The sequence below is a fragment of the Aspergillus nidulans genome, chromosome VIII, assembly GCF_000011425.1.
Source record: "Aspergillus nidulans FGSC A4 chromosome VIII".
In the NCBI taxonomy this organism is placed as follows: Eukaryota; Fungi; Ascomycota; class Eurotiomycetes; order Eurotiales; family Aspergillaceae; genus Aspergillus; species Aspergillus nidulans.
In genome coordinates, this window is record NC_066264.1 from 2,938,372 (window position 1) to 2,962,048 (window position 23,677).

The 23,677-nt window shown below is 52.3% G+C and overlaps 4 protein-coding genes across 4 annotated transcripts, besides 1 other annotated feature; 3 read left to right on the top strand and 1 right to left on the bottom strand.

Moving 5' to 3' along the window:
* Positions 1-23,677: part of a sequence feature (contig 1.7 1..773302(-1)) that runs on past both edges of the window.
* Positions 911-2,944, top strand: sidI (the record flags this gene model as incomplete). Its single annotated transcript, XM_050613360.1, has 5 exons — positions 911-1,375; positions 1,421-1,680; positions 1,750-2,129; positions 2,184-2,513; positions 2,598-2,944. The coding sequence occupies 5 exons, from the start codon at positions 911-913 to the stop codon at positions 2,942-2,944; spliced, it is 1,782 nt and encodes a 593-aa protein (XP_050469183.1).
* ANIA_00608 (GNAT family N-acetyltransferase) lies at positions 3,600-4,980 on the bottom strand (the record flags this gene model as incomplete). Its single annotated transcript, XM_653120.1, has 2 exons — positions 3,600-3,962; positions 4,012-4,980. The coding sequence occupies 2 exons, from the start codon at positions 4,978-4,980 to the stop codon at positions 3,600-3,602; spliced, it is 1,332 nt and encodes a 443-aa protein (XP_658212.1).
* On the top strand, positions 5,742-20,255 carry sidC (nonribosomal siderophore peptide synthase SidC; the record flags this gene model as incomplete). Its single annotated transcript, XM_653119.2, has 3 exons — positions 5,742-6,329; positions 6,375-9,002; positions 9,100-20,255. The coding sequence occupies 3 exons, from the start codon at positions 5,742-5,744 to the stop codon at positions 20,167-20,169; spliced, it is 14,286 nt and encodes a 4,761-aa protein (XP_658211.1). The 3' UTR covers positions 20,170-20,255.
* ANIA_00606 (protein CYP5076A1) lies at positions 21,481-23,445 on the top strand (the record flags this gene model as incomplete). The annotated part of the gene is made up of 5 exons (XM_653118.1): positions 21,481-22,392; positions 22,450-22,580; positions 22,635-22,951; positions 23,049-23,150; positions 23,246-23,445. The coding sequence occupies 5 exons, from the start codon at positions 21,481-21,483 to the stop codon at positions 23,443-23,445; spliced, it is 1,662 nt and encodes a 553-aa protein (XP_658210.1).

The following is a 23,677-nucleotide window of genomic DNA, read 5'->3' on the forward strand; positions in this document are numbered from 1 at the left end:
ATATTATCTGATCCGTAGTGGAGCGTCGAGTCATCGCTCGCGTGGCGCCAAGGTATTGAAACGACTTGGAAGACCAGAAGATATCTCTTAGAATGCTCATACTGTCTTGGAGGGCCTAACTGCTGTTTGTTCAGTATGTTTCGTACGTTGATCGTTGCTGCTAGCTGTGATGTTGGCGAAAATATATATTTAACCGGCTATTTCGCGGTCCATCTGCGACCACATATCACTCGAACTGATCAACAATGAATGGAAAAATCAACTGATCGGTGTGCTTCTTAATTTCCATATTTCGTGTGTAACCGACTCCTTTGAGTTTTCTGAGCATACAAGCAGTACAGAATCATTGTCATTGCCGTCGGTTGGTAACCCCTCATCCCGCGCGTATCCGTTATCAGATTTTTCAAAGTTATCAGATTCGGCCCCTGCATCAGCCTGCCAATGACAGCTCTTTCCAAGAAAAGATTTCGACCAATGAGGATAACCTATCCCATATTCACACCACAGACAGTATCAAAACACCCGAAAAATCCGTCGCAGAAAAGCCCAGACCTCTACCATGCAGATCTGATAATGAAACCAGCGTATCCGATATCGTCACCCTCGTGCCGAAAGTGGAGTCTCCAAGCCATGGTCGAACCGCTGAAGAATCAAGGATGCCCGCGCAGTCTCCGTATTTTCCCTCTGACTCGCTTAGAGCAGAAATATCGTCGACTCGGCTGTCAATCGTCCAGCTCCGAGGTAGCCTGACGGCTGGATCCCACTTCACCAGCGCTCTGGGTCATATTTAAGCTGCCTGCATCCTGACCTGCATTTCGCCTCGCGATAGCATAAGTACTTGCGTTCAACCACCTGGCCCGGCTCGCTCGTTATCCATCTTTCTGCCAGCCCGCCTGCCACGCACTGCACCATGGCCGGTCCCGTCCGCCGCCTCCAACAGACGCTTTCGCACCTGCAAGCCCCTCAACCCCAGCAGCTCTCCATTGTTTATGGGCCGACGGAACCGGAATTGCTCGACGTCACTCTCGGCGAGCTCCTAACCCTTCAGAGCCTGCAATATGGAGACTACGAGTGTCTTGTCTTTCCCTGGACCGGCGCGCGATGGACATACGCAGATCTGAACGATGAAGCGGATCGCGTTGCGCGCGGCATGTTGGCGATGGGGATCAAAAAGGGGGACCGGGTAGGCATCATGGCGGGGAACTGCGAGCAGTATATCTCGATTTTCTTTGCTGCGGCGCGGGTTGGTGCGATTCTCGTGGTGCTCAATAATACATACACACCGAGCGAGCTGTATTATGCGTTGGATCATACCGGTACTGACTCCTGGTTTTCTAATTTTTTTTTCTTAAATGGAACTCAGAATACTGATCATGTTTAAGATTGTCGGTTATTATTTTTGACCCCCCGCATCAACAAGCACTCTCTCGAAGACGTCCTCGCGGAGCTGGGTCCACACCCAAAGGCATCCGGAACATCCAAAGCCCTCGAAGAGATCGTCGTCATTCGCGGCACATACAAGGACTTCACCACCTATGCGCAGGTCATCGAGCGCGGCCTCCCGCTTCCTCCAAACACTCTCCCCGAGCGTGAGAGCCAGTTACAGACCGAAGATGTCTGCAATCTTCAGTTCACGAGTGGCTCAACGGGGAACCCAAAGGCCGCCATGTTGACGCATCAGTATGTGCCCGATCATCAACCACCCCCGGACCCCAAACCCAATGGAAGGTAACTGACTTGTGCGTCCAGCAACCTAGTAAACAACTCGCGCTTCATCGGCGATCGCATGAACCTCACCTCCTTCGACATCCTCTGCTGCCCGCCTCCTCTCTTCCACTGCTTCGGCCTGGTCCTCGGCATGCTGGCCGTCGTAACGCACGGGTCCAAGATCATCTTCCCGAGCGAGACCTTTGACCCCCTCGCAACATTGCACGCCATTTCCGACGAGAAATGCACAGCCCTGCACGGCGTTCCCACCATGTTTGAGGCGATTCTCTCGTTCGATAAACCGCCCAACTTCGACTGCTCCAATCTCCGCACGGGTATCATCGCCGGCGCACCCGTGCCGCGACCTCTCATGAAACGCCTGTTCGAGGAGCTGAATATGAGACAGTATACCAGCAGCTACGGTATTTCTCCCGGTCATCTTAAACCGTACAAAGCCCGACTGATCAATTGTACAGGCCTAACAGAAGCATCGCCCACCTGCTTCAACGCCCTTACAACAGACAGCATTGAAACGCGCCTTCAGACAGTCGGAAAGGTCATGCCGCACGCTAAAGCCAAAATCATCGATGCGAACGGCGCCATTGTCCCCGTCGGCACCCGCGGCGAGCTTTGCATGGCCGGCTACCAATTGACGAAGGGATACTGGAATAACCCAGAGAAGACCGCCGAGACACTGGTCACGGACGAAGAGGGAACGGTCTGGCTCAAGACGGGCGATGAGGCGGTTTTCACTCCCGAGGGATACTGTACTATAACGGGGCGGTTCAAGGATATCATCATTCGGGGTATGCACTCCTCCCCTTCCTCTCCCATCATCCCCCACCCAAACCTTGTATTCAGGGGATAATGCTGACGATGGTCGTGTCTAGGCGGTGAAAACATCTACCCGCTTGAAATCGAAGAGCGGCTCACGGCGCATCCCTCTATTTCCCTTTCATCTGTGATTGGGATCCAGGATTCAAAATACGGCGAGGTCGTGGGCGCATTCATCGCCCTTGCGGAGGGCGCTAAGAGGCCGTCTGACGATGAGCTACGGGCGTGGACGCGCGAGACCCTGGGGAGGCATAAGGCGCCTCAGCATGTGTTCGTGTTTGGGGAGGAGGGTGTCGACGCCACGGTTCCCGTGACGGGGAGCGGGAAAGTCAGAAAGGTGGATCTGAGGAAGATTGCGGCGGTGGTTTTGGAGAGACGGAGGAATGGCCAGGTTACGGCGTGAAAAGTGTGGTTATATATAGACTTTTTCTTTGTTGTTGTTATAGCTTTCTACTCTAGCGATTTTCTGTTTATACCCGGTTAGATTAGAGAAAACTTGTTCCAAACGTCTGCGTCCTCCTTTGATTGATTCTACACAGCCAATTTTACTGCCTGTGTGCCTCGGTCCTCGAGAGCCCTCAGAAAAAGCAACCAAGTCGCGTAAAGTTGATCAATCTGATTAGATGATTATCTAATCTGATGTGGAACTTGACCGGAAATTTTTACACATGTATTGTCGCTGTACAGCCACTTAGCGTATCGCAGTGGGGGTGATCGGGCAGAAGGCCAGAAGAAACTTGAAAAGCGCTCCGGTGTCGGAGTTAGACTCGGCGCCCAATGAATATTGCATACCGAGATGAGCGTGGGCCTGTTTTCTGTATGCCCTGTGGCAGGTGGGGGTGCACTGCATCGTTGGAGGGTTGCAGCGCATGGCATGGCATGATGGTGCAATGCGATCCACACAGAACTCAAGGGGCGGCAGAAGGCGCTTTTTCACATGCTAGTCTGGGATTGGCTTTGATTTCTTGGTTAATCACGCCTACTCCGGTACTCCGGCCTATCTGAATAGTCACTGATCGTGATAGCTAGTACATGGATTGAGGGGCAGTGCTCCGTAGCTACAACTTCAACGCCCGATACGGATCCCTCTCCAGATGGTCGGACCCATCGAATCGGAAGGGCGAGATCTGGAAGAACTTCTCTCGGCTGCACTTGACCAGGGCAGAGCGCTTATGGGGGAGATCGATCAGTTTCTCGAGACCAAATCCCGTAGCGTGATCGTAGGCCAGCACTGTCAGATTCGTGAACTCCGGCTCGCCGACAATGTACCTCGTGCGTGACTCATCCAGGAACATATAATGCATGATACTGCACCACCAGACTATTACCCGATGCTGGCCGCGGAAGCGCACGTCGCCAACTAGCGAGTGGCGCCCGCGATCCCAGTCGTCGGCGTCGTAGTGTGCGCCGATGCTGTCTTCCTGGACGTTGTCAGCGAAAAACAATTTGAACTAGACGTAGGCAACACACCTTAGCCCAGTAGATCTGGTGGTACGAAAAGAACGTATTATTGAATTTGGCCAGAACGGCAATCTGGTGAGGATCTTCTTCGAGTTTCCGAAGATACTCCCTGTGCTGCTCGAGTGTCCCCGTCTCGTTCCAGCCTCTGGCAACTCGAGGATCGTTCTGCCACATGTGAAACAGCCGCAGATGCTCGTCGTCTCGATAGTCTAACGCCCAGAGCGAGAAGAACTCATCCAGCTGGGGTATATATCGACTGTACATTTTCGACCCGGGAGTCGGTTTACGCGGTCGAATGGGATGGAGAGCGTGAACGCGCACGTCAGACGTCTTGGTTGTCAATGTATGCTGGACAGGATGGACGGGGAACGCCGTCAAAGGCCGGCGAAGCGACGTATAGATGTCTGGATCACATACCCATACCGGCCTCGACCCGAACGGCGACCCGGCGCCCTGCCAGAACGTGCTGCGGTATATCACCAGCTGATCGGGCGTGCCTGCAGACTGCGGGAGAATCTGACCGGGCGGCGCTGAAGGGCTGGGATGTGAAGTCGCCAGCCCGACTGCTTGTAACTCCTGAGCCAACAGCTCCCTTCCCTCGCCCGAAAGCACAGCGCGGAAGATCTCAAACTCGGTGCGCAATGTCAGGAGCGCATAGAGAACATTCCAGATCTGCGCTACCGTCGGCGGCTCCTGTCCTTCCCAGTTCCAGTATGTGACGGGGCTTCGCTGTGCCCTGGCCCATGCCGAGTTGTTCCCCTCGGGCGGTGTCGTATAGGGATCGGGCTCGCGAAGGTCAGTGAAGTGGAACGAGTCGCGGTGAAGGGGTTCTGGAGGCGGCAGGCCATCGTCGACGCGCGGCGACCGTCGCAATTGAAGCTTGCGCGTGCCGTGCTGGACGGACACCACCTGGAGTCGGTAGGTTGTTTTGTATGGCTCAGGGAGCCGGATCAGGGGGAGTTTGTCGGCGGAGGCCATTATGTTGAAAGAATGCTGGCGTTCAGCGGAGAAACACGTAGCAGCAGGTTGATTGAGACCGAGATGGTCAATAACTCGTTGTCTTTCTCACATTCTCACGGCATAGCGAGTCGTCGACTGAGATTCCACCTCCAGTAGTCTAGAGATTGGCAGATGCCTCAAGCTCCAGGAACATGCCGCGGGGCTAGAGGTTTGCAAAATTACGGCAGTACGCTTGAGTTGTGACTCGAGTAATGAGTACAGAATACCGTACTGTATGTATCGTAAGTATTTAATCTTATCAATCTTATCAGATAAAACGGACGTCGTCCGTGGACCGGCGTCCCACGGGCCTCACCTGACTGGTTCAGGTTCCGTGTAACAAGACAGAAAGACTGGACGCAGGACAGCGCGCGACCTCACGCCACGCTTTAACCGCCAACGGGACCTCTCCGAGCTCTGTATCCCACGTAAAAAAAAAAATTTTAACTAAAACACAGACAGCTCCCCCCTTCAAGGTTGACAGCTCCTGCCGCTCGGCATTTGCGTCTGTGCTCCTCTACTAGAGACAGCTCCCCGCCCCGCCTCACAGCCAATCACTGTGTGACGCACCACTCTGCTTGCTCGCCAATGAGGGCGCATGTATTACAGATCAATCGACTGTTCCTGCATCCCACGCGGTGGTTTCCCTGCCTTGCTAGAGGTCTGGAGAGGGTACTTTACTCACAGTAAGCCCGCCTTGTTGCGGGCCTTGTGTTTGGCATCGTTTTTTCGTGATCAAAATGGCAATGGGGAAACGTAAGCTGGCTGGCTCGTTCCGCAGATATGTCGCTACCGGGCTTTCTCGGGTCTCGGGCGCTTTTCGGAGTCGCAGTGCCAGTAAGGAACGCCAGAGCCGTGGCAGCGGCAGCTTGGTCGAACGTGATACGCTGGCAAAAGACCAGGGCCAGGGGGTCTGTTTACAGCCAGCTCAAGTTGGAGCTGTCCCTGTCACTAAGGTCCCGGCGCTTGATACGATCGAAGCATATGCCGGAGCATTTGATAAACCAATTGACGGGGCCGGTACGTGCCAGCGGACAAGTTTGGTCTGCAGTGCCAGCTCTGCCGTTGACGGTGACGTGATTGACGGCTTGGTTCAGGGCTATGCGCGGTTCATCGCTGGATTGACGGGTCTTGACGATATCGCGTTCTACTCCACTCGTCATGAACCGTTTGCATTGGAGAAGTCGACATCAATCATTATCGCTTCTGCTGCTTCCAACGAGTTAGTCTGTCGTGAGGTGGACACGAACCACGAGAACGATGTGCAGTTCTATGCTGAGCTGGGACGGGTCGAGCCTGAGAATGGACGACGTGAATTCCAGCCGAATGTAAGTCCCCAGATCGGATTCCTGAAGAGGTACTGATTGCTCCAGGCATTCACACTCTTCATCGAGCCGGACAGCAATAGGAAGAAGAAGAATGTTCTTCACCTTAGCTTCGCCTATCCTCGACGGCTGATCCCAGATGCAGCGGTAGAACAGCTACTGCGCACGCTTTTACTGCACATCTGCGAGTCTTCTCCACTAAAGTCGCCATCGACATCGCAGCCTGAATTGTCCATTCTGAATTTCCCGCCGTCTATGATACCCCCAACTGCGCAGGCGAACGGCGTCGAGAATTCGACGACCAACCCGCATCTCTTGCATTCCGCATTCGAGAACTGGGCTCGCAAGAACCCGCATTTTATCGCATTAGATTTCATTCATTCCCTTTCATCCAAAACGCACAGATCAGAGCATAGCATCATCACTTATGCGGCCCTCGATAGCGCTGCTACCAATCTAGCCTTCCATATTAGATCACTTCTACGCGACTCTCGAAAACATGGACAGATTATCCCTGTTCACATGCCCACTTCACCGGAGCTCTACATCTCATACCTCGCCGTCCTGAAAGCTGGCCACGCTTTCTGTCCTATACCTCAAGACGTTCCTGCCCGACGAATACAGGAGATTCTTAGCGATATTGATGCTCCTATTGTCCTCGGGACCTCATCAAAACCGCCCATCAGTGCTGAAAGCTCCCGGTCGACGTCTACATGGGTTAATGTCACCGAAGTTTCCAAATGGCGGCAGATGTGTGGCGAGCAACCAGCTGATTATTCTCGACCCTCTTTAGACCACATAACCATTGAGCAGAACCAGACTGCTTATCTCCTCTTCACCAGCGGTTCAACCGGTAAGCCGAAAGGTGTGCAAATCAGCCATCTCGCAGCATCATGCTCCATATCCTCCCACGCCACTGCAATTCCTCTCCCCGGCGAATCACCAGGCAACTTCCGCTGGTTCCAGTTTGCTTCGCCATCCTTCGACCCTTCACTCATGGAGATTTTTGTCACCCTAAGCACTGGTGGCACGCTCTGCTCTGCTGATCGCAGACTTACCCTCGCCAATCTCGAAGCCACCATCAATGAGAGCAGAGCGACAGTCATGATGGCTACGCCGAGTCTTGCCACGCTTCTCAGACCTGACCGGCTGGAGACCCTTGAGGCGCTGTGGTCCATGGGAGAAAAGCTCAACCGGACAGTTATTGACAACTTCGCGCTGGATAATGTTATGAATGGAGACGCCGAGACCAGAAGACCGAGGACCTTGGTCAATGCATACGGTCCAACGGAAGGAGCAATCAACTGTACCTACGTCGCTCCCTTCAAGCGTCACATGCGTGGTTCTATCATTGGACGGCCGCTACCAACCTGTGCGATGTTTATTCTATCCCCCGACTCCCAAGTCCCTGTCTTAGTCCCTACCGGTACAGTTGGAGAACTGGCAATTGGCGGCCCCCAAGTCAGCAAAGGCTATCTCAATCTCCCCGAAGTAACAGCTAGAGTCTTCATTCGCAGCAAGGAATTTGGACCCCTCTACCGCACTGGCGACAAGGCCCGCATCGTCTGGGACGAAAGCGGGCACCAGGTCATTGAGTACCTAGGCCGAATCCGCACGGATCAGGTCAAGATAAATGGACGCAGAGTTGAGCTGGGTGAAATTGAGTCTGTTGTCGCGGCTGTGGAGGGTGTTCGGGAGGCCGTTGCGGTTGTGGTAAAGAGAGATAGCAAGTCAAACGGGGGCGAGCAGATTGTCGCTTGTCTTGTGGTAGATGCTGCGGATGGGGAGGGGCGTGAGAAAATTGCACAGCAAGCAAAAAAAAATGCTGCGCAGCATCTTGCGAGCTTCATGTGCCCGACTACCTACACATTTTTTGATGTGCTGCCCAGGTCGAGTTCCGGAAAGGTCGATCGAAAAGCGTTGGCTGTCCAGCTGCAAGAGAAGCCTGATGTTCCAATCAAGAATGGCCTCAGTGAAGAAAGTGCAGAATGTTGGAGGCATTCAGATGAGGCCGCATCGTCAGTACAGCAGCTGGTGATTCGACTCGTTGCGGAAACAGGGGACGTGAGTGATTCCGCAATAAAGCCCGGGACAGAGCTGTACTCGGTAGGCATCGACAGTCTAGGAGCAATGCGTTTTCTACAGAAGCTGAGAGACAATGGGGTCCATGGGCTGTCCGTCGGCGAAGTGCTGCAAACACATACATGCCAGCGGCTTGTCTCTCTCGTCCAGAGCATGCTGACGAATCAAAATGGCGAGCCTAATGGGATACTTCAGAAGGGCAGTATAACAAACGACTTGCAGTTAAGACTGCAGTCATTCGGCCGGCGATATCGCATGTTTTGCGCAGAATCCCTTGACGTGCCCGCGGACACGATACATGAAGTCCTTCCTACCACTGCTACTCAATCCGGGATGTTGACTAGTTTTCTGCGTAGCTCTGCGGAACAGTCCTATGAGAAACCAACATACATTTATCATACTGTCCTTCCACTTGAGCCCCGTACCAACATTGAGAAGCTCAAGAAGGCCTGGTTCGATGTTATCTCAAACTATGACTCTTTCCGGACGGTCTTCTGTATGGTCGACGATGAGCTGGCCCCGTTTGCACAGTGCATCTTGACGGCTGAGGGCGTCTCATCCAGGGACTGGAACGTTTACACAAGCCCTAACAGAGTGCTCCGCAGAAAACGACATTATCGACCACGCTCTTCGGAGTGCTGAAGAATCAATCACATTGAGGAGACCTCCCTGGAAGCTGTCTTTGGTGCAGTCATCGACGAAGTCCATCATGATCCTCAGCATGTTCCACGGAATCTTCGACGGCGGCTCTCTACAGCTCCTCTTGCAAGATGTCTCGTCAGCGTACTCCGGAAACACACTACCGCAGCGAACCTCACTAACCCACATCGTCAAACACCACTTCCAGGCAGATCACACTTCCACATCCAAATTCTGGAGGGAATATCTACAAGGTTACTCTCTCCTCCCCTTTCCATCTCTCACTCCGCATCGAGCGCCGGCCCAGAAAAGCACTGGCTGTGCTGAGGTCACCTCTCAACTCAGTTACGGAGCCCTCAAAAAACTCTCAAAAAGCATTGGCTCTACACCACTCTCTGTGCTGCAGGCAGCATGGGGTGCGGTAGTTCTCAGCTACACAGCTACGCCGGATCAGGACGTAGTTTTGGGAAGTGTGATGTCTGGACGACTTGATCCCGATTCGAAAGACTGCATTGGTCCGACCTTTACGATAACGCCTTCCAGAATTTCCGTCCAGCAATTGAAGGGTTCCGGATCCTTGACAAACCAATCAGTGGTCCACTATCTGTCGTCTTCAAATGCAAAAGCGCTCTCACACCTCCAGCCTCAGCTAGGATCTGTGACCGTAAATGGCAAGGTTCCCTATGACACAGTCCTCGCATACCAGGACTTTGACACTGATATGAAACCTTCTCAAACCTGGAGTTCTGTCCAACATCCCGCTATGGCAAATGATTTCTCTGTGATGATCGAGGTGGTCCCCAATCCGGACTCGACGTTGACGCTGCGGGCTAGTTTCGACACGAAACTCGACTCTACCGGAGCTCAAATCATGCTGAAACAAATGGATGATATCGTCAGCTACATCCTCAACCACCCGGACTCGAGTTTCGAAGATGCTCCTCTTCAAGCCAGCTTAGCTCTGAAATCGAAAGCGAACCCCAGTCCAATTACAGCTCCAGAAGTCAGCGAAGGAGCACTCCTACAATCACAGTTCGAAGACCATGCCCTCTCGCATCCAAATGACCCAGCTCTAGTATTTAAGCAGGACCTTGATAATGATGATCATCCAGGAAACATCACTTGGACATATGCCCAACTCAACGCTATGGCTGAAGCTCTTGCGGAACATCTGCTCCAGGTTTGTGGTGATCTGAGAGATGCTTCTGTTCCGATTTGCATCGAGAAGAGTCCACCCTTGTATGTTGCGATCCTAGGTATCCTCAAGGCAGGAGGCGCCTGGTGTCCCATTGATACACTTTCCCCAGCACAGCGTCGCCATGATCTCATTGCGCGAACTAGTGCCGGTATCCTTCTGGTTTCTGGTCTCGATACGCCACAACCTCAGAATGCTGTTCCAGCTGGAGTCAGAGTTATTGATGTTAGCAAGTTCATTCAGAATGTCTCGAGCGACAATACCCCACAGTCAAGCAGACACCGAGCAACCCCTAGAAATACAGCCTACCTAATCTGGACGAGTGGCACAACTGGCGCTCCCAAGGGCGTACCCATTACGCACTCAGCCGCCGTCTCTAGCATGCGCTCCCTCCAGACCGATATCCCGGGTAACGAAGACGGCAGTCCCATTCGCTGCCTCCAATTCTCGCAACCAACCTTCGATGTCTCCATCCAAGACCTCTTCTACACTTGGGGCTTAGGAGGCGCGCTTATTTCTGGCACGAGGGAGATAATGCTCGAATCTTTCCCTAAACTTGCAAATATCACCAAGGCAACGCACGCCCATCTCACGCCTGCCTTTGCGGCTGGTGTCGCGAGGAAATCATGCAAAACGCTTAAAGTCGTAACAATGATCGGCGAAAAATTGACACAGAGTGTTGCGGATGATTGGGGGACAGACATGAGGGCGTTCAATACCTACGGCCCCGCGGAGGCGACGGTCGTCAGTACGATCCGCGAATTCGGCAATGAACATAGATCCGTCAAAAGTGCGAATATCGGGTGGCCAATGAGCAGTGTTTCGGTCTTCGTGATGTCCAAAGATAAGCGCGTGCTCATGAAGAATGCCATTGGAGAGCTTGCATTAGGTGGCCCTCAGCTTTCACCAGAATACTTGAATTTAAAGGACGTAACGGACACGAAGTATATCTGGAATGAGGACGCTGGGCAGCGGCTTTACTATACGGGTGACCTTGTCCGCATGCTATCTGATGGGAGTCTGGAGTACATCACGCGTGTTGATGACCTTGTGAAACTAGGTGGCATTAGGATTGAGTTGTCGGAGATAAGTTTTGCGCTGAGAGGGTGTCATGAACTCGTCGAGAGCGTGGAGACTATGATACTTAGCAGGAAAGACAGGCCAGTCAGAGTTGTTGTTGCGTTCTTGTGCGCCCCGAAGGCTGCTGGTGATGCGGATGAAGGTTTGTTGGTGCTTGACGACACTGGTAGAGATATTGCCCGTGCAGCAAGCCTTCAGGCGCGCAATGTCCTGCCAGAGAACATGATTCCCTCTGTGTATCTTATTGTCAAGAAGATACCAAAAACGCCATCTGCAAAGGTCGATCGACGCGCTTTACAGGCTGCGTACGCAGCGGTTGATATTGACAAGTGGGAGAACAACGTTAACCCTGAGGGCCCCGGAGATGCAGATGAGGATGATGCTGCCACGGCCACTCAGATCATCGAGACAGTGGCAGCGCTGGTGCATGTTGAGAGCTCGACTATCACAAAGAGCAATAGATTACGCAGTCTAGGTGTTGACTCACTCTGTGCCACGCGTCTTGCATTTAGGCTCAAGGAGGCCGGGTTTGGTCTTTCTGTTATGGATGTCCTGGCCTGCACCACTATCCAGGATCTTGTCAGATTAGCCCAGTCTACTTCATTCAGTTCATCTGCAAACTCAGCTAGCCCTCACAACGACAAGTTCGATATCGTCTCCTTCAACAAGATATGGCATACCCTCGTCGCAGCAGCAGCAAAGATCCCTGAGAAGGACGCGTTTACAACGATCCGCGCCACAGCTATCCAGGAGAGCTTGCTTACTGAGACAATGGGTACATACGACATGTACTGGAGCAATCATTTCTTCAGACTTGATAGGTCTGTCGACATTCCCCGACTACGACAAGCTTGGTATGCCGTGTGCCAGAAGACTGAGACGCTCCGGACGGGGTTTATACCTGTCGCACAGACGGAGGCAAAGAATAAGAAACAGGCTAAGGATTCGGGATTTTCTATTTTGCAGGTTGTGTATAAGCTTCCGGCGGTGGATTGGGAGGCTCATACCTACAGGAAGGAAGAGTGGAGTTGGGTGCTAAAGAACCGAGTGCGGGATATCATGACGGCGCACCAGAAGAACTACTTCTGCCATCCTCCTTGGGCAGTCACAATACTGGAAGAAGGCACCGAACGAGTCATGGTCTTGACACTCCACCACTCAATCCATGACGAGCCTTCCCTCAAGTTCTTGATGGACGATGTCCGCGCCGCATATACCTACAAACCGCCTCTTCGCACCCAGCTGACCCCCGCCCTCGCGCTTGTGCTCCCAACTCCAAGCAAATACGCCGAAGCTGTTGATTTCTGGTCCTTGGAGCTCAAGCCGTACGCCGCCCTCGACGTCCCCGTCTGGCCCGATCTCACAGGTAAACGGGTCTCACCAGGCGCGGCGCCAGAATACAAACTGATATCCGAGGCGATGTCAATAACCTCGTCCTTCCCAGTTTTAGAGAAAGTCGCAGCAGATCTAGGGCTGAAATCTGTTGCGTCGATCATTAGGGCGGCATGGGCGTTCGTCAGCCTGTCTTATCTGGGCCTGTCGGGGACGGTGTTTGCGGAGACGTTATCAGACCGCGTCTTTGATCCGTCCTTGGAAAGCGCAGTCGGTCCTTTTATATCTGTTGTTCCGGTTCCGTTCCGAGTAGAAGGGGATACGACAGTGAGGAAGATCCTGGCAGAACAGCACCGGCTCTCCTTGCAATCGTGGAAGCATCGACATGTTCATGCGAGAGATATTCGGAAGGCCCTTAAGCGGCAGAGAGGAGAGCCGTTGTACCCTGCAGTATTCAATTTCCACGCGCTTGACGAATCAAAGGACAGAAAAATTGCGAGCCTGCCTGGTCTCTGGCATGAGCTTGAAGACCAGATTGGCCTGCATGTTGAGCATCCCATGGCCATGAATGTTTTCCAGTCGCCAAGCGGAAACATGACCCTGGAGGCATCAAGCGATAGTCGGATCTTCAGCCGTGAACATTTACGCCTTTTTGTTCGCCAGATCGATGCTCTCATCTCGGAAATGCTCTTATCGCCTGATGAATCTCTCAGCGGGCTCGTGAATCGGCTTCCGTCTGACCTACGATCCCTATCCAACAGGATTGTGAGCCATGAAGTCGCGAATTCAATTCACCAGGCCCCAACTTACTGGCTGGAGAAGTTCGCCGACACTCACCCGCACTGGACAGCCGTCGAGGTGGCGTCCAGTATCAGTACAAACGGAATTGAAAAAGAAGCCATGAGTTATGGCTCTCTAAACAGCGCAGCAAACCGTGTTGCTGCGTACTTGGCTTCATTTAGGTACAAGAATCGAGTCGTCGGTGTCTGTGCAGGACGGACATTAGCGTCGTACCCCATCATCATTGGCATATTCAAGTCCGGGAATACATACCTTCCTATTGATGAGAGTCTGCCAGCCGATCGAAAGGCGTTCTTGCTGGAGGATGCAAAGTGTCCGGTTGTCTTTACGGAACTGGGTCTCAGGAATTCCTTTGCCGGTGCTCCTGATACCTGTCGCGTGGAGTGTATTGACGACCCTGCCCTGCAGAGATCATTGGACGAAATGCCATCGACAAACAAAGACTACAGCTCCCATCCAGATGATGTCTCATACCTGCTATTCACTTCCGGCTCGACCGGCAAACCCAAAGGCGTCATGGTCACTCGCGCGAACCTGTCGTCCTTCATCGAGTCCATATCTGAGTTTGCATGCCGCATTGCACCAGATACGCTTAAGCTGGGTGGCACAGGTCGCTATCTAGCGCAAGCAAACCGCGCCTTCGACCCGCACCTGCTGGAGATGTTCTTCCCATGGCGCCATGGCATGGCCACTGTGACTGCCCCGCGGCCTATGATCCTTGATGATATCGGGACGACTCTATCCAAATGGAGCATTACACACGCCAGTTTCGTTCCCAGTCTCGTCGACCAGAGCGACATCACGCCCCAGCAATGCCCCAACCTGCGGTTCATGACAGTGGGCGGGGAGAAAATCACACAGAAAGTCCTCGACACCTGGGCCTCAGCACCGAACGTGGCTATCGTGAACGCCTATGGTCCCACGGAGGTAACGATTGGCTGTACATTTGCGCATATCAACCCGTCCACAAACCTACGCAATATCGGCCCCCCTCTTACAGCTTGCACAGCGCATGTTCTGATCCCTGGGACCATGAAGTACGCACTTCGGGGCCAGACTGGCGAATTATGTTTCAGTGGTGATCTTGTGGCGAGAGGATATCTGAATCGCCCTGATGCCACTGCCGCAAATTTTATCACTGGCCCCAACGGTGCCAAGATGTACCGTACCGGTGATATCGGCCGGCTTATGTCTGATGATTCGGTTGAGTACCTTGGACGTGGAGATGACCAAACCAAGATCCGTGGGCAGAGACTAGAACTCGGCGAGGTTTCCGAAGTACTAAGAGCTTCTTCGCCAGTTGCCGTTGATATTGTGACGACGGTAGCGAAACATCCTGACCTCGGCAAGGTACAGCTGATTACCTTCGTGTCGAGAGCAAAGAAGCGCACTGTCAATGAGGAGGTGCAGTTTCTATTCTCTGATTTCGGTACCCTAGGCCAAGAACTGCGCGATATTTGTGCGAAAAAGCTGCCAGCCTATATGGTCCCAGACCTCATCTTGCCCGTGACAAGTATCCCCGTCGCGGCAATGAGCGGAAAGGCGGATATGAAGGTATTGCAAAAATTATTTACCGAGCTGCCGTTGCAGGTTGTTCTTCAGGGGAATAATGCTATTGCAAACGGAACTGGCTCCGAACGGCCGCTGAACCCAGACGAGATAGCCGTCGTCGGCGAGATTTGCCAAGTTATCTCTGCTGACTCACACAGCTTTTCGCCTATGACGAACATCTTTGAAATTGGGATTGACAGTCTCAGTGCAATTGGGCTCTCGGTTAGACTACGTGGAATTGGATATGCGGCGAGTGTGGCGGCAATTATGGCCAACCCGGTTGTCGAGCAGCTTGCTAGGTTGCCTAGAGCTTCTGAGCATGGAGTTAATGATCATGCAGATTATTTTGCACAGCGGTGCAAGGAGTTGGAAAGCCAGTATCGAAGCGTTTTTAGGGATGCTGTCGAGGTTGCCGTAGTCAGGCCTTGTCTCCCATTGCAGGAAGGACTGATTGCGCGCTCTATGAACAGTAACAGCGGCGATGGCAAGCTCTATGTCAATCATGTCATTCTGCAGCTGAACAAGGATGTTGACACCAGAAAGCTAAAAAGCTCTTGGGAGGATGTGGCGAAGGAGAACGAGATATTGAGGACGGCGTTTGCGCCACTAGAGAAGGAGATTGCGCAGGTTGTCCTGTCCAATGCTTCTTATCAAATGCAATGGACAGAGGGGAAGTATGAAGATTTGGATGAAGCCATTCAAGCACGAAATGAAAAACAAGGACAGATCTCGAGACTCATTATTGCGGATTTATCAACTGTTCCTCCGGCACGGTTCCATCTTGCCAGCTCGGCGAGTGGGAAGCCGCTGGCTTTGTTTATTTCGATACATCACGGGCTCTATGATGGCGAATCCTTTGCGATGATGCTGGACGAGGTTGCGGCACGGTATGAAGGGAGGAAGGTCGGGGAGAGAGGCTCACCGTCTGTCTTTTTGAGGCATGTTTGTTCCCAGGACACAGAGGAGGCGAAGAGGCACTGGATGCAGCAACTTTCTGGATGCACCCCTACAATATTCCGAGCCAACGGAAATGCAATCAAAAACACCATTTCCATTCGTCGAACTGGCAACGCCAAACTCTCGGACTTAGAAACCCGCTCGTCAACACTCCAGACGACAGTCCCGAACCTGCTGCAGGCAGTCTTTGCTCTCTTGTTAGCGGACCACACCGGTATTTTCGATGTAACCTATGGCCTTGTCCTGTCAGGACGCACTATATCCGCCCCAGGGGCGGACTCGGTACTTTTACCGGCTATCACCACTATCCCTGGGCGTCTCAACATGAGCGACTTGAAAACCGTTAATGACGTGGTGAAGGTTGTTCAGAGAGCTACCGCGAGATCTTTAGACTTCCAGCATACACCCCTCCGCAAGATCCAGCAGTGGCTGAAGTCCGAAGCCCCATTGTTCGATTGTCTGTTCTCGTATATCCGCGCCACTGCTCCACCTGGCCATAACCTCTGGGCAGAATTGGACAGCCACATGCCGTCTGAGTACCCACTTGCCCTTGAAGTGCAAGCCGATAATGCGGCTAATACACTCAAATTGGAGTGCATCTTCTCCTCAGACTTTGGACCACGGCAAGTTGGTGAGGAATTCCTTGAGAAGATGGACGCTGTTATTTCTGAAGTTGTCTCTGGTTCAAGTTTGCCTTTGGAGAACTTCAACACCGTGCGATCAGCTACCTCTGCGTCTCATGGTGCATCCGTACAATGGGACGAGTCAAGCTGGACTTCGTCAGAAAGCAGGATACGAGAAATAACGGCAACGTTCTGTGGACTGAATGTCGAGGCTGTATCAAAAGGCGCTTCATTCTTTAGTCTTGGCATAGACTCAGTCACTGCTCTTCAGTTTGCCAGAAGGCTGCGTGATGAGGGATTCAAGGTTTCATCATCGGAAATTATGCGTTTTTCCTGTGTTGGGTCGTTGACAGGACATATTGAATCTTCTTCCGCGCTGCAAACTAATGGTATTGGGAAAACGGAGACGGCTATCTCAATCGAAACCTATGCAAAGCATATTCCTCTGCTTGGAAAGAATGACTCCATCACGTCGTTGTTCGAATGTACACCACTGCAATCAGGAATGATCACGCAAACGATCAGCTCTGGAGGGAAGGTGTATATTAATCCTCATCCAATCCGTCTCAGGGACAACGTGAAAGTGGAGAAGCTCAAGGAGGCCCTGCGTCACGTTGTTCAGGCTAACGAAATTCTGCGCACGTCTTTTCACCTCATCCCGGATCTAGGAGAGAGCTGGATTGGTGCCGTGCATGAAGAGCCTAAGTTTGAGTGGAGTGAGATCAATATGCCATCAGGCGCCAATGCTCTGTCTGAGGTTATGAACCTCTATACGTTCTGTGAAGAGGCATCTTTTGAGAGGCCACCGATTCGTTCTGTTCTTGTCAACCAGCCAGGCTATAGGATCCTCATAGTTGTCCTACATCATTCCCTTTACGACGGTGCTTCCCTACCGTTCGTCTTCGAGGACCTTGCAACAATCTATGCAGGAGGAACCCTTGCTCAACGACCACAGTTCTCAGAAATGGTCCCCTACATGCTCTCAGGGCAAGACGAATCCTGTGCCTTCTGGGTGGACAGGCTCAGAGACTATGTACCTGTTGAGATCTGTCCACTACCCAAGCTCGACAGCACTCCAAATATGCTAACCGCGAAAAATCGCATTCCCCTACCCCTCCACTCAATCACAGAATCCTGCAAGACCATGTCCGTCACAATCCAAACTGTCTCCCTGCTTTCCTACGCAAAGGCCTACGCGCACCTTCTCGGAACCCGTGACGTCGTGTTCGGTCAAGTCTTAGCCGGCCGAACACTGCCTCACCCTGAGGCAGACCGTACATTAGGACCATTATTCAACACTGTCGCGCAACGAATAACGCTTGATCCCACATTTATGAGTAACTGCGCTCTTGCGCAACGGCTCCAAAGGGATGGCGTCGAAGCACAAAGACATCAGCATGCACCGCTGAGAATTATTCAGAATACGCTGCGTCAAGAGGGAAATCTTGACTCGAAGCAGTTGTTTGATGCACTCTTTGTGTTCCAGAAGAGTGCCGCGCTCTCTCAGGGTATCCTGAACGAGCAGGAGATTTGGACATCATATGAAGATGAGGATTTCGTCGTTGACGCGGAATATAAACTCAATGTCGAGGTTGACCATTCTCACGACGGGGTCATTGTTAGGGCTACGGCAAATGGTGCCTACCTTAACCAGAAAATGCTTGAGAGTTTCCTCAGTCAATACGTCGAGGTTTTCTGTGATGTCGTCGAGCATCCCGCAAGATGTGTCACGGCGGTACCGCAGGGACTGGGAGGACTGCCGTTAGAACGGGCGAGTTCGAGATTCGGGCAACCGGTGACTGACGGCTCGAAGCCGGATTCTGCGCCCTCTACGCCTGTGCCAGTGCATGAGGAAACCATTCGATCTGTTCTAGCAGACGTCGTGGGAATCTCTACTGACGATATCAAGCCAACCACGAGCATTTTCAACCTCGGGCTTGACTCTCTTTCAGCTATCAGGCTCGCTTCTCTTTGCCGCACAAAGGGTTTGAAAGTCAGTGTTGGGGATATTCTTCAGGGGAATACGCTGCGCGGTATAAGTACGCGTGTGCAGTTAGAATCCGAAGTCTCTACCACGACAAACGGGCACAACCCAGTTCATGGAACTTCGTCCTTGATTAAGGATTATCCTCACGTCGAACAAACCGTCATCTCTAATCTGCATCTCAGCAAAGAAGAGATCGAAACAATTATCCCCGTTCTCCCTGGCCAATTTCACCACCTGGTTGGCTGGCTCAAGTCAGACCGGAAACTGTTCGAAGCACCCTGGGCTTTTGTCGCTCGTGATGATAAGCGTATCAATGCCGATAAGCTCCAGTGTGCGTGGGCCGATCTTCGCAAGCGACATCCTGTGCTACGGACGGCCTTTGCAGCTACCTCGGACTCAGAGGCTGTGCAGATTGTTCTGAGAACACCTGCAGAAAACTCGGATGCATTCAGAGTCATCGAATCTGCGGACAATATTGCCGACCTAGCCAGAGCGCACGCCCGCGAGGAAGCGTTGCACCCATCCTCCCTCTCTTCCCCGCCTGTGCGATTACGGCACCTCAAGGCTGCGGATAGGGATGGCATCCTGCTTATTATCCATCACTCTCTGTACGATGCATGGAGCATTCCGATGCTTGTCTCTGAACTTGGTAAACTCTACGACGATCAGCCAACAGATTTTACCACAGCCCCAGACTTCCCTGCCCTCGTGGACTTTTCACTTCGTGCTCTCTCCAACCTCGATGTCAACGAGAAGGATTACTGGACCTCGACTCTTAAGCCCGCTACACCGACTCTTGTCAGGAGCGCCGGTACGCAGAAATCAATTGCAAACAACGAACAGTTGTTCGTTGGCGAATGGGAAAGAGTCTCCAATCTATCTACGATGGAGAAAATATGTCGATCCGCGGGATTCAGCCTTCAGACGATCATCCTCCTCGCTGTTGCGCGCTGCCTTGCGAGATCCACTGGCGTTGAGAGCCCCGTCATGGGACTCTATCAGAATGGGCGCTTGGCTGCGTTCGATGGAATTGAAAGGGTCCCGGGACCCTGTTTGAACGTCAATCCGTTTGTTGTGGAGGATGTGTTAACCAGTCTGGGCAATGAAGAGAAAGAGTGTGTCCTCAAGCAGGCGAGAAACATTCAGAGATCCCTCGCAGAACGGGTACCGTATGAGCAGAGTTCGCTTCGTAAAGTCCTAACATGGCTTAACCCGGAAAATGGAGAGGTAACACCGCTATTCAATATGTGGGTTAATCTGCTTTGGATGCAGGACAGCACTTCCTCCACCCCCAGCCAGCAAGCCAATGACGAGAAAAGTGAAGCCGGGTTCTTCAAACCCCTTCGCATCGGCGTTCCGACAGACTTCATTCCTTCTAAGCCGCTACCCCCATCATCTACATCGATAGATAGCCTCGATACATCTTACTTGCCAGACCAGAATATCTTCCTTGATATTGGTCCCGATCCAGCCACGGATAGTATTGGCTTTGGGGTCCGTGTTGAGGGTGGCTTGCTGGCAGAGGGTGAGGTCAAAGAGCTTGTGGACGCGATTGCCGCTGAGATTGAAAGAGCTGTTGCTTGCTTAAAAGCTTAAAAGAAAGCTGCTATGTAGTCGTTAGAATGCGTTGCATACATCGCATTGAATGGTCATATAGTCATAATATAGTCTCAATTTTGTTATTTTGTTCATACAGCTTGATCATATTGACCCGGCAAGCCCGTACGAGCAAGCCGATGTCGAATAGCATGGAACAAGACCCTGCATATACTCAGGCTTATGGCACATGATGATTGGTAATCCCAGAGTGACCCGCAAATAAGCCTAAAGGCCGATAGATGTCTGTGCTGGCTCCCGGGGTTTAGGATAAATGCGGGCACTAGATGAATTTGTTCGTGAGCCGACATTCCTTTCCGGCTGGTTAGTCCCCATTTTCCAGGCGCTGAGCAGAATGGCACTCATTGAAGGGGTGATATCTATTTCGGTAGAACCAGCCGATTAGGGTTTTGCCGTCGGGCGGCGGGCCGAAGCCCTGGGTTAGAGACTGTAGTACAGTACACTTGGGAGAGCTGGGGCCCGCAATTACCGGGCACACCGGCCCCAGTTAGGGCTAGACGGTGATATCCTTCTATCTATCAATAACAGCCCAAACCAGACATTCCATGTTTGATGTCCCAATTAATGTCAAGATTACTCAAGATAACGCACGCTCAGATCAGATTGACCTAAAAGCTCTCCCTCTTGGACCTAGACAACATCTGGTCATGCGGTCCTCTACCAAAGCTGAGAGCCTATACCACGCCTACCTCTTATCCTTAAGAACAAAGAGGTTGAGGGGTGAGGCCCTGTAGCACTTATGTAGCCAAGACGCACAGGCCTAACATAAGCCATGGGTCAGGAATGGATTGGCGGCACATGCAGTGTAACAATGTAACATTGCGAGAGCTCCAGTACTTTCCCCTCTCCATCTCTACCGGGAGCCCACTCACGTAAGGAGAATTTATAATGCTGAGGAAATGGCGAATCATCTCTACTAGAGAACAGCCCATGCTGGGTGACTGCATGGACACTGTCTGGTCAGGAGGGTCTTATCTCTCGCATGCGCTCATTCCGCCGAGGTCTCGGTTCATCTACCTCAATCATTAGCGTGAACGAACGTCAGAGAGCCATCCGAGCGGGGCGATCCTGCCATCTGATGCGGCTATCCAGGTGGGGTTTGTTGATCAACCCATTCATCTGTACGCGAGCCCTGCCGACGCAGACTCACAGACTTGTTCGCCCCGGGGGGTCCTAGCCGAGGTGCAGAACGGTGTATAAACACGCACGGCTTACGAACAGTGCAGCACCCGAGACCTCATTCTTCCTAAGCAACTTAATAGCTATCCGTCGGTAGAGATGGTCGTCGATATGGCGCTCTCATTAAACGCAGCCGTCGTGCTGGCTGGCGTCATCTCGCACATCGCCTATTTCAAGCAAGGAGAGCACCACCTCTACGGATTCTTTTACCTCAAACTCCTCCTCACAGCTATGTCTACAGCAACTGTCATGCTCTCCTACGTCCAGGGAGCCCCCTGGAGAGTCGCACTATCGACCGTCCTCAAGCTGCTATCTGCCTACCTCTTCGGTATCTATACCAGCCTCCTAGTGTACCGCCTCCTCCTCCACCCTCTGAACCGGTTTCCAGGGCCTTTCCCTGCCCGCATCTCGACAGTCTGGACCTCTACTCAACTAAAGAGCAATAATATGCACCTCACCCTACTGCATTATCATCGAAAGTACGGCCCCTTCGTGCGTATCGGCTCTTCAGATCTATCAATAGCCCACCCCGACGCCCTGGGGCCCATCTACGGCACCCACTCGCGCTGTATAAAAGGGGCGAATTACGAGCTTTCTGCACCGGCAACTGCGCTGCAGCTCATGCGTGATCCCGAAGAGCATCATGCTCGCCGCCGGGTTTGGAGCGGCGCATTCAGCGATCGGCTCTTGCGGGGCTATGAGGTGAGGATCAGAAAATACCGCGAGAAACTGCTTGATAGACTCTCCGAAATGTCCAGTAGGAAGGAGCCCGTTGATGTGACGAAGTGGTTCAACTTATACTCCTTTGACGTGATGGGAGATCTATCCTTCGGCCGGGGGTTTGAGGCTCTTGAGAGGGGCGAGGAGCACTGGGCAATGAGGCTGCTTATGGCAACGCAGAACTTCGTGGGACTGAATTTGCCGGCTTGGGCGTTTGTCCTGATGATTAGAATTCCTGGGGCCTCAATGGACTTTTGGAGGTTCTTGGAGTTCTGTGGGGAGAGGCTGCTGGACAGGTTCAAGGTCTGTCTGCCAATATTCCCGATTACTGATGAGAAGAGAGCCCACTGACCTGTATAGAATGACCCCGAAATCCCCGACATCAGCTCCTCGTTATTCGTTCCGCTAAAGGACAGAAACGTGGAAGATCTCACGATTGAGGAGAAGAACCTACTATACGGCGACTCCCGGCTGATCGTCATTGCAGGGAGGTATACTGCTTCAGTATACCCAATATCATCTCGTTGAAAACGAACTCTAACTAGTACCAGTGACACCACAGCCGGAACCCTCTCGGCCATCTTCTACGAGCTCGTCCAACACCCCGAGCATATCACCAAGCTCCGCGACGAGCTTGAACCACACCACCTCGGGAACGACAACCCCAAAAAGACAGAATTCCTGCACTCGAAGATTGCTCAACTAGACCATCTCAACGGCGTCATCAACGAAGCACTCCGCCTCTACCCTGCTGTTCCGTCCTCGTTGCAGCGGAAAACCCCGCCAGAGGGGGTTGTCGTCGATGGCACGTATATACCGGGGGACATGCATGTGGTCTGCCCGTTATACACCATTGGACGGTGTAAGTGGTTTTTACATTATTATTGTTCTGTTTAATATTTCTTTTTCAACAGATTTTTTTAATTTGACAAAGTGGATATCAACTGACATTATCCCAGCCGAGATAGCCTACGACCACCCCGAAGACTTCATCCCTGAGCGCTGGTATAGCAAGCCAGAACTGGTCAGACACAAGGGCGCCTTTGCGCCATTTAGTCTTGGTAAGCTCTTGAATCTTGCCCTTTCATTCTTAAAATCAATCTCCACTCCATTTCCTAGTCGAGCTAGACTGCAGGCATCAACTGTTTGAGCGTAGGTCACTTCAACTGTATCGGCCGACCCCTAGCACTCATGAACCTCCGCGTCACACTCGCACAGCTGATCATGGAGTTCGACGTGAAGTTTGCGCCAGGCGAGGACGGGAAACAGTTTCTGGCTGACGCGAAGGATAATTTCGTCATGTACTTTGGGAAGTTGGAGTTGGCCTTTACCAGGAGGGAGAGGCAGAAAGAATGAGCTTTGACTATGGCAGCGTAACCTGTCAGACGCGAGACCTGGGGTAATTGGAAGGTCAGCATGCTTGCCATACCGTCCATTATCTGTCAGGCCCATTTGTAGAGAACGCTGGTGGTCACCCGTTCATGGCTTGGCCTAGGATTTAGGGTTCAATGCATAAATGCATAAGCGCACACAGATAGAACTGGCTTATGGTTTTCTATTTACAGAGATACGATCCGAGGAAACATAC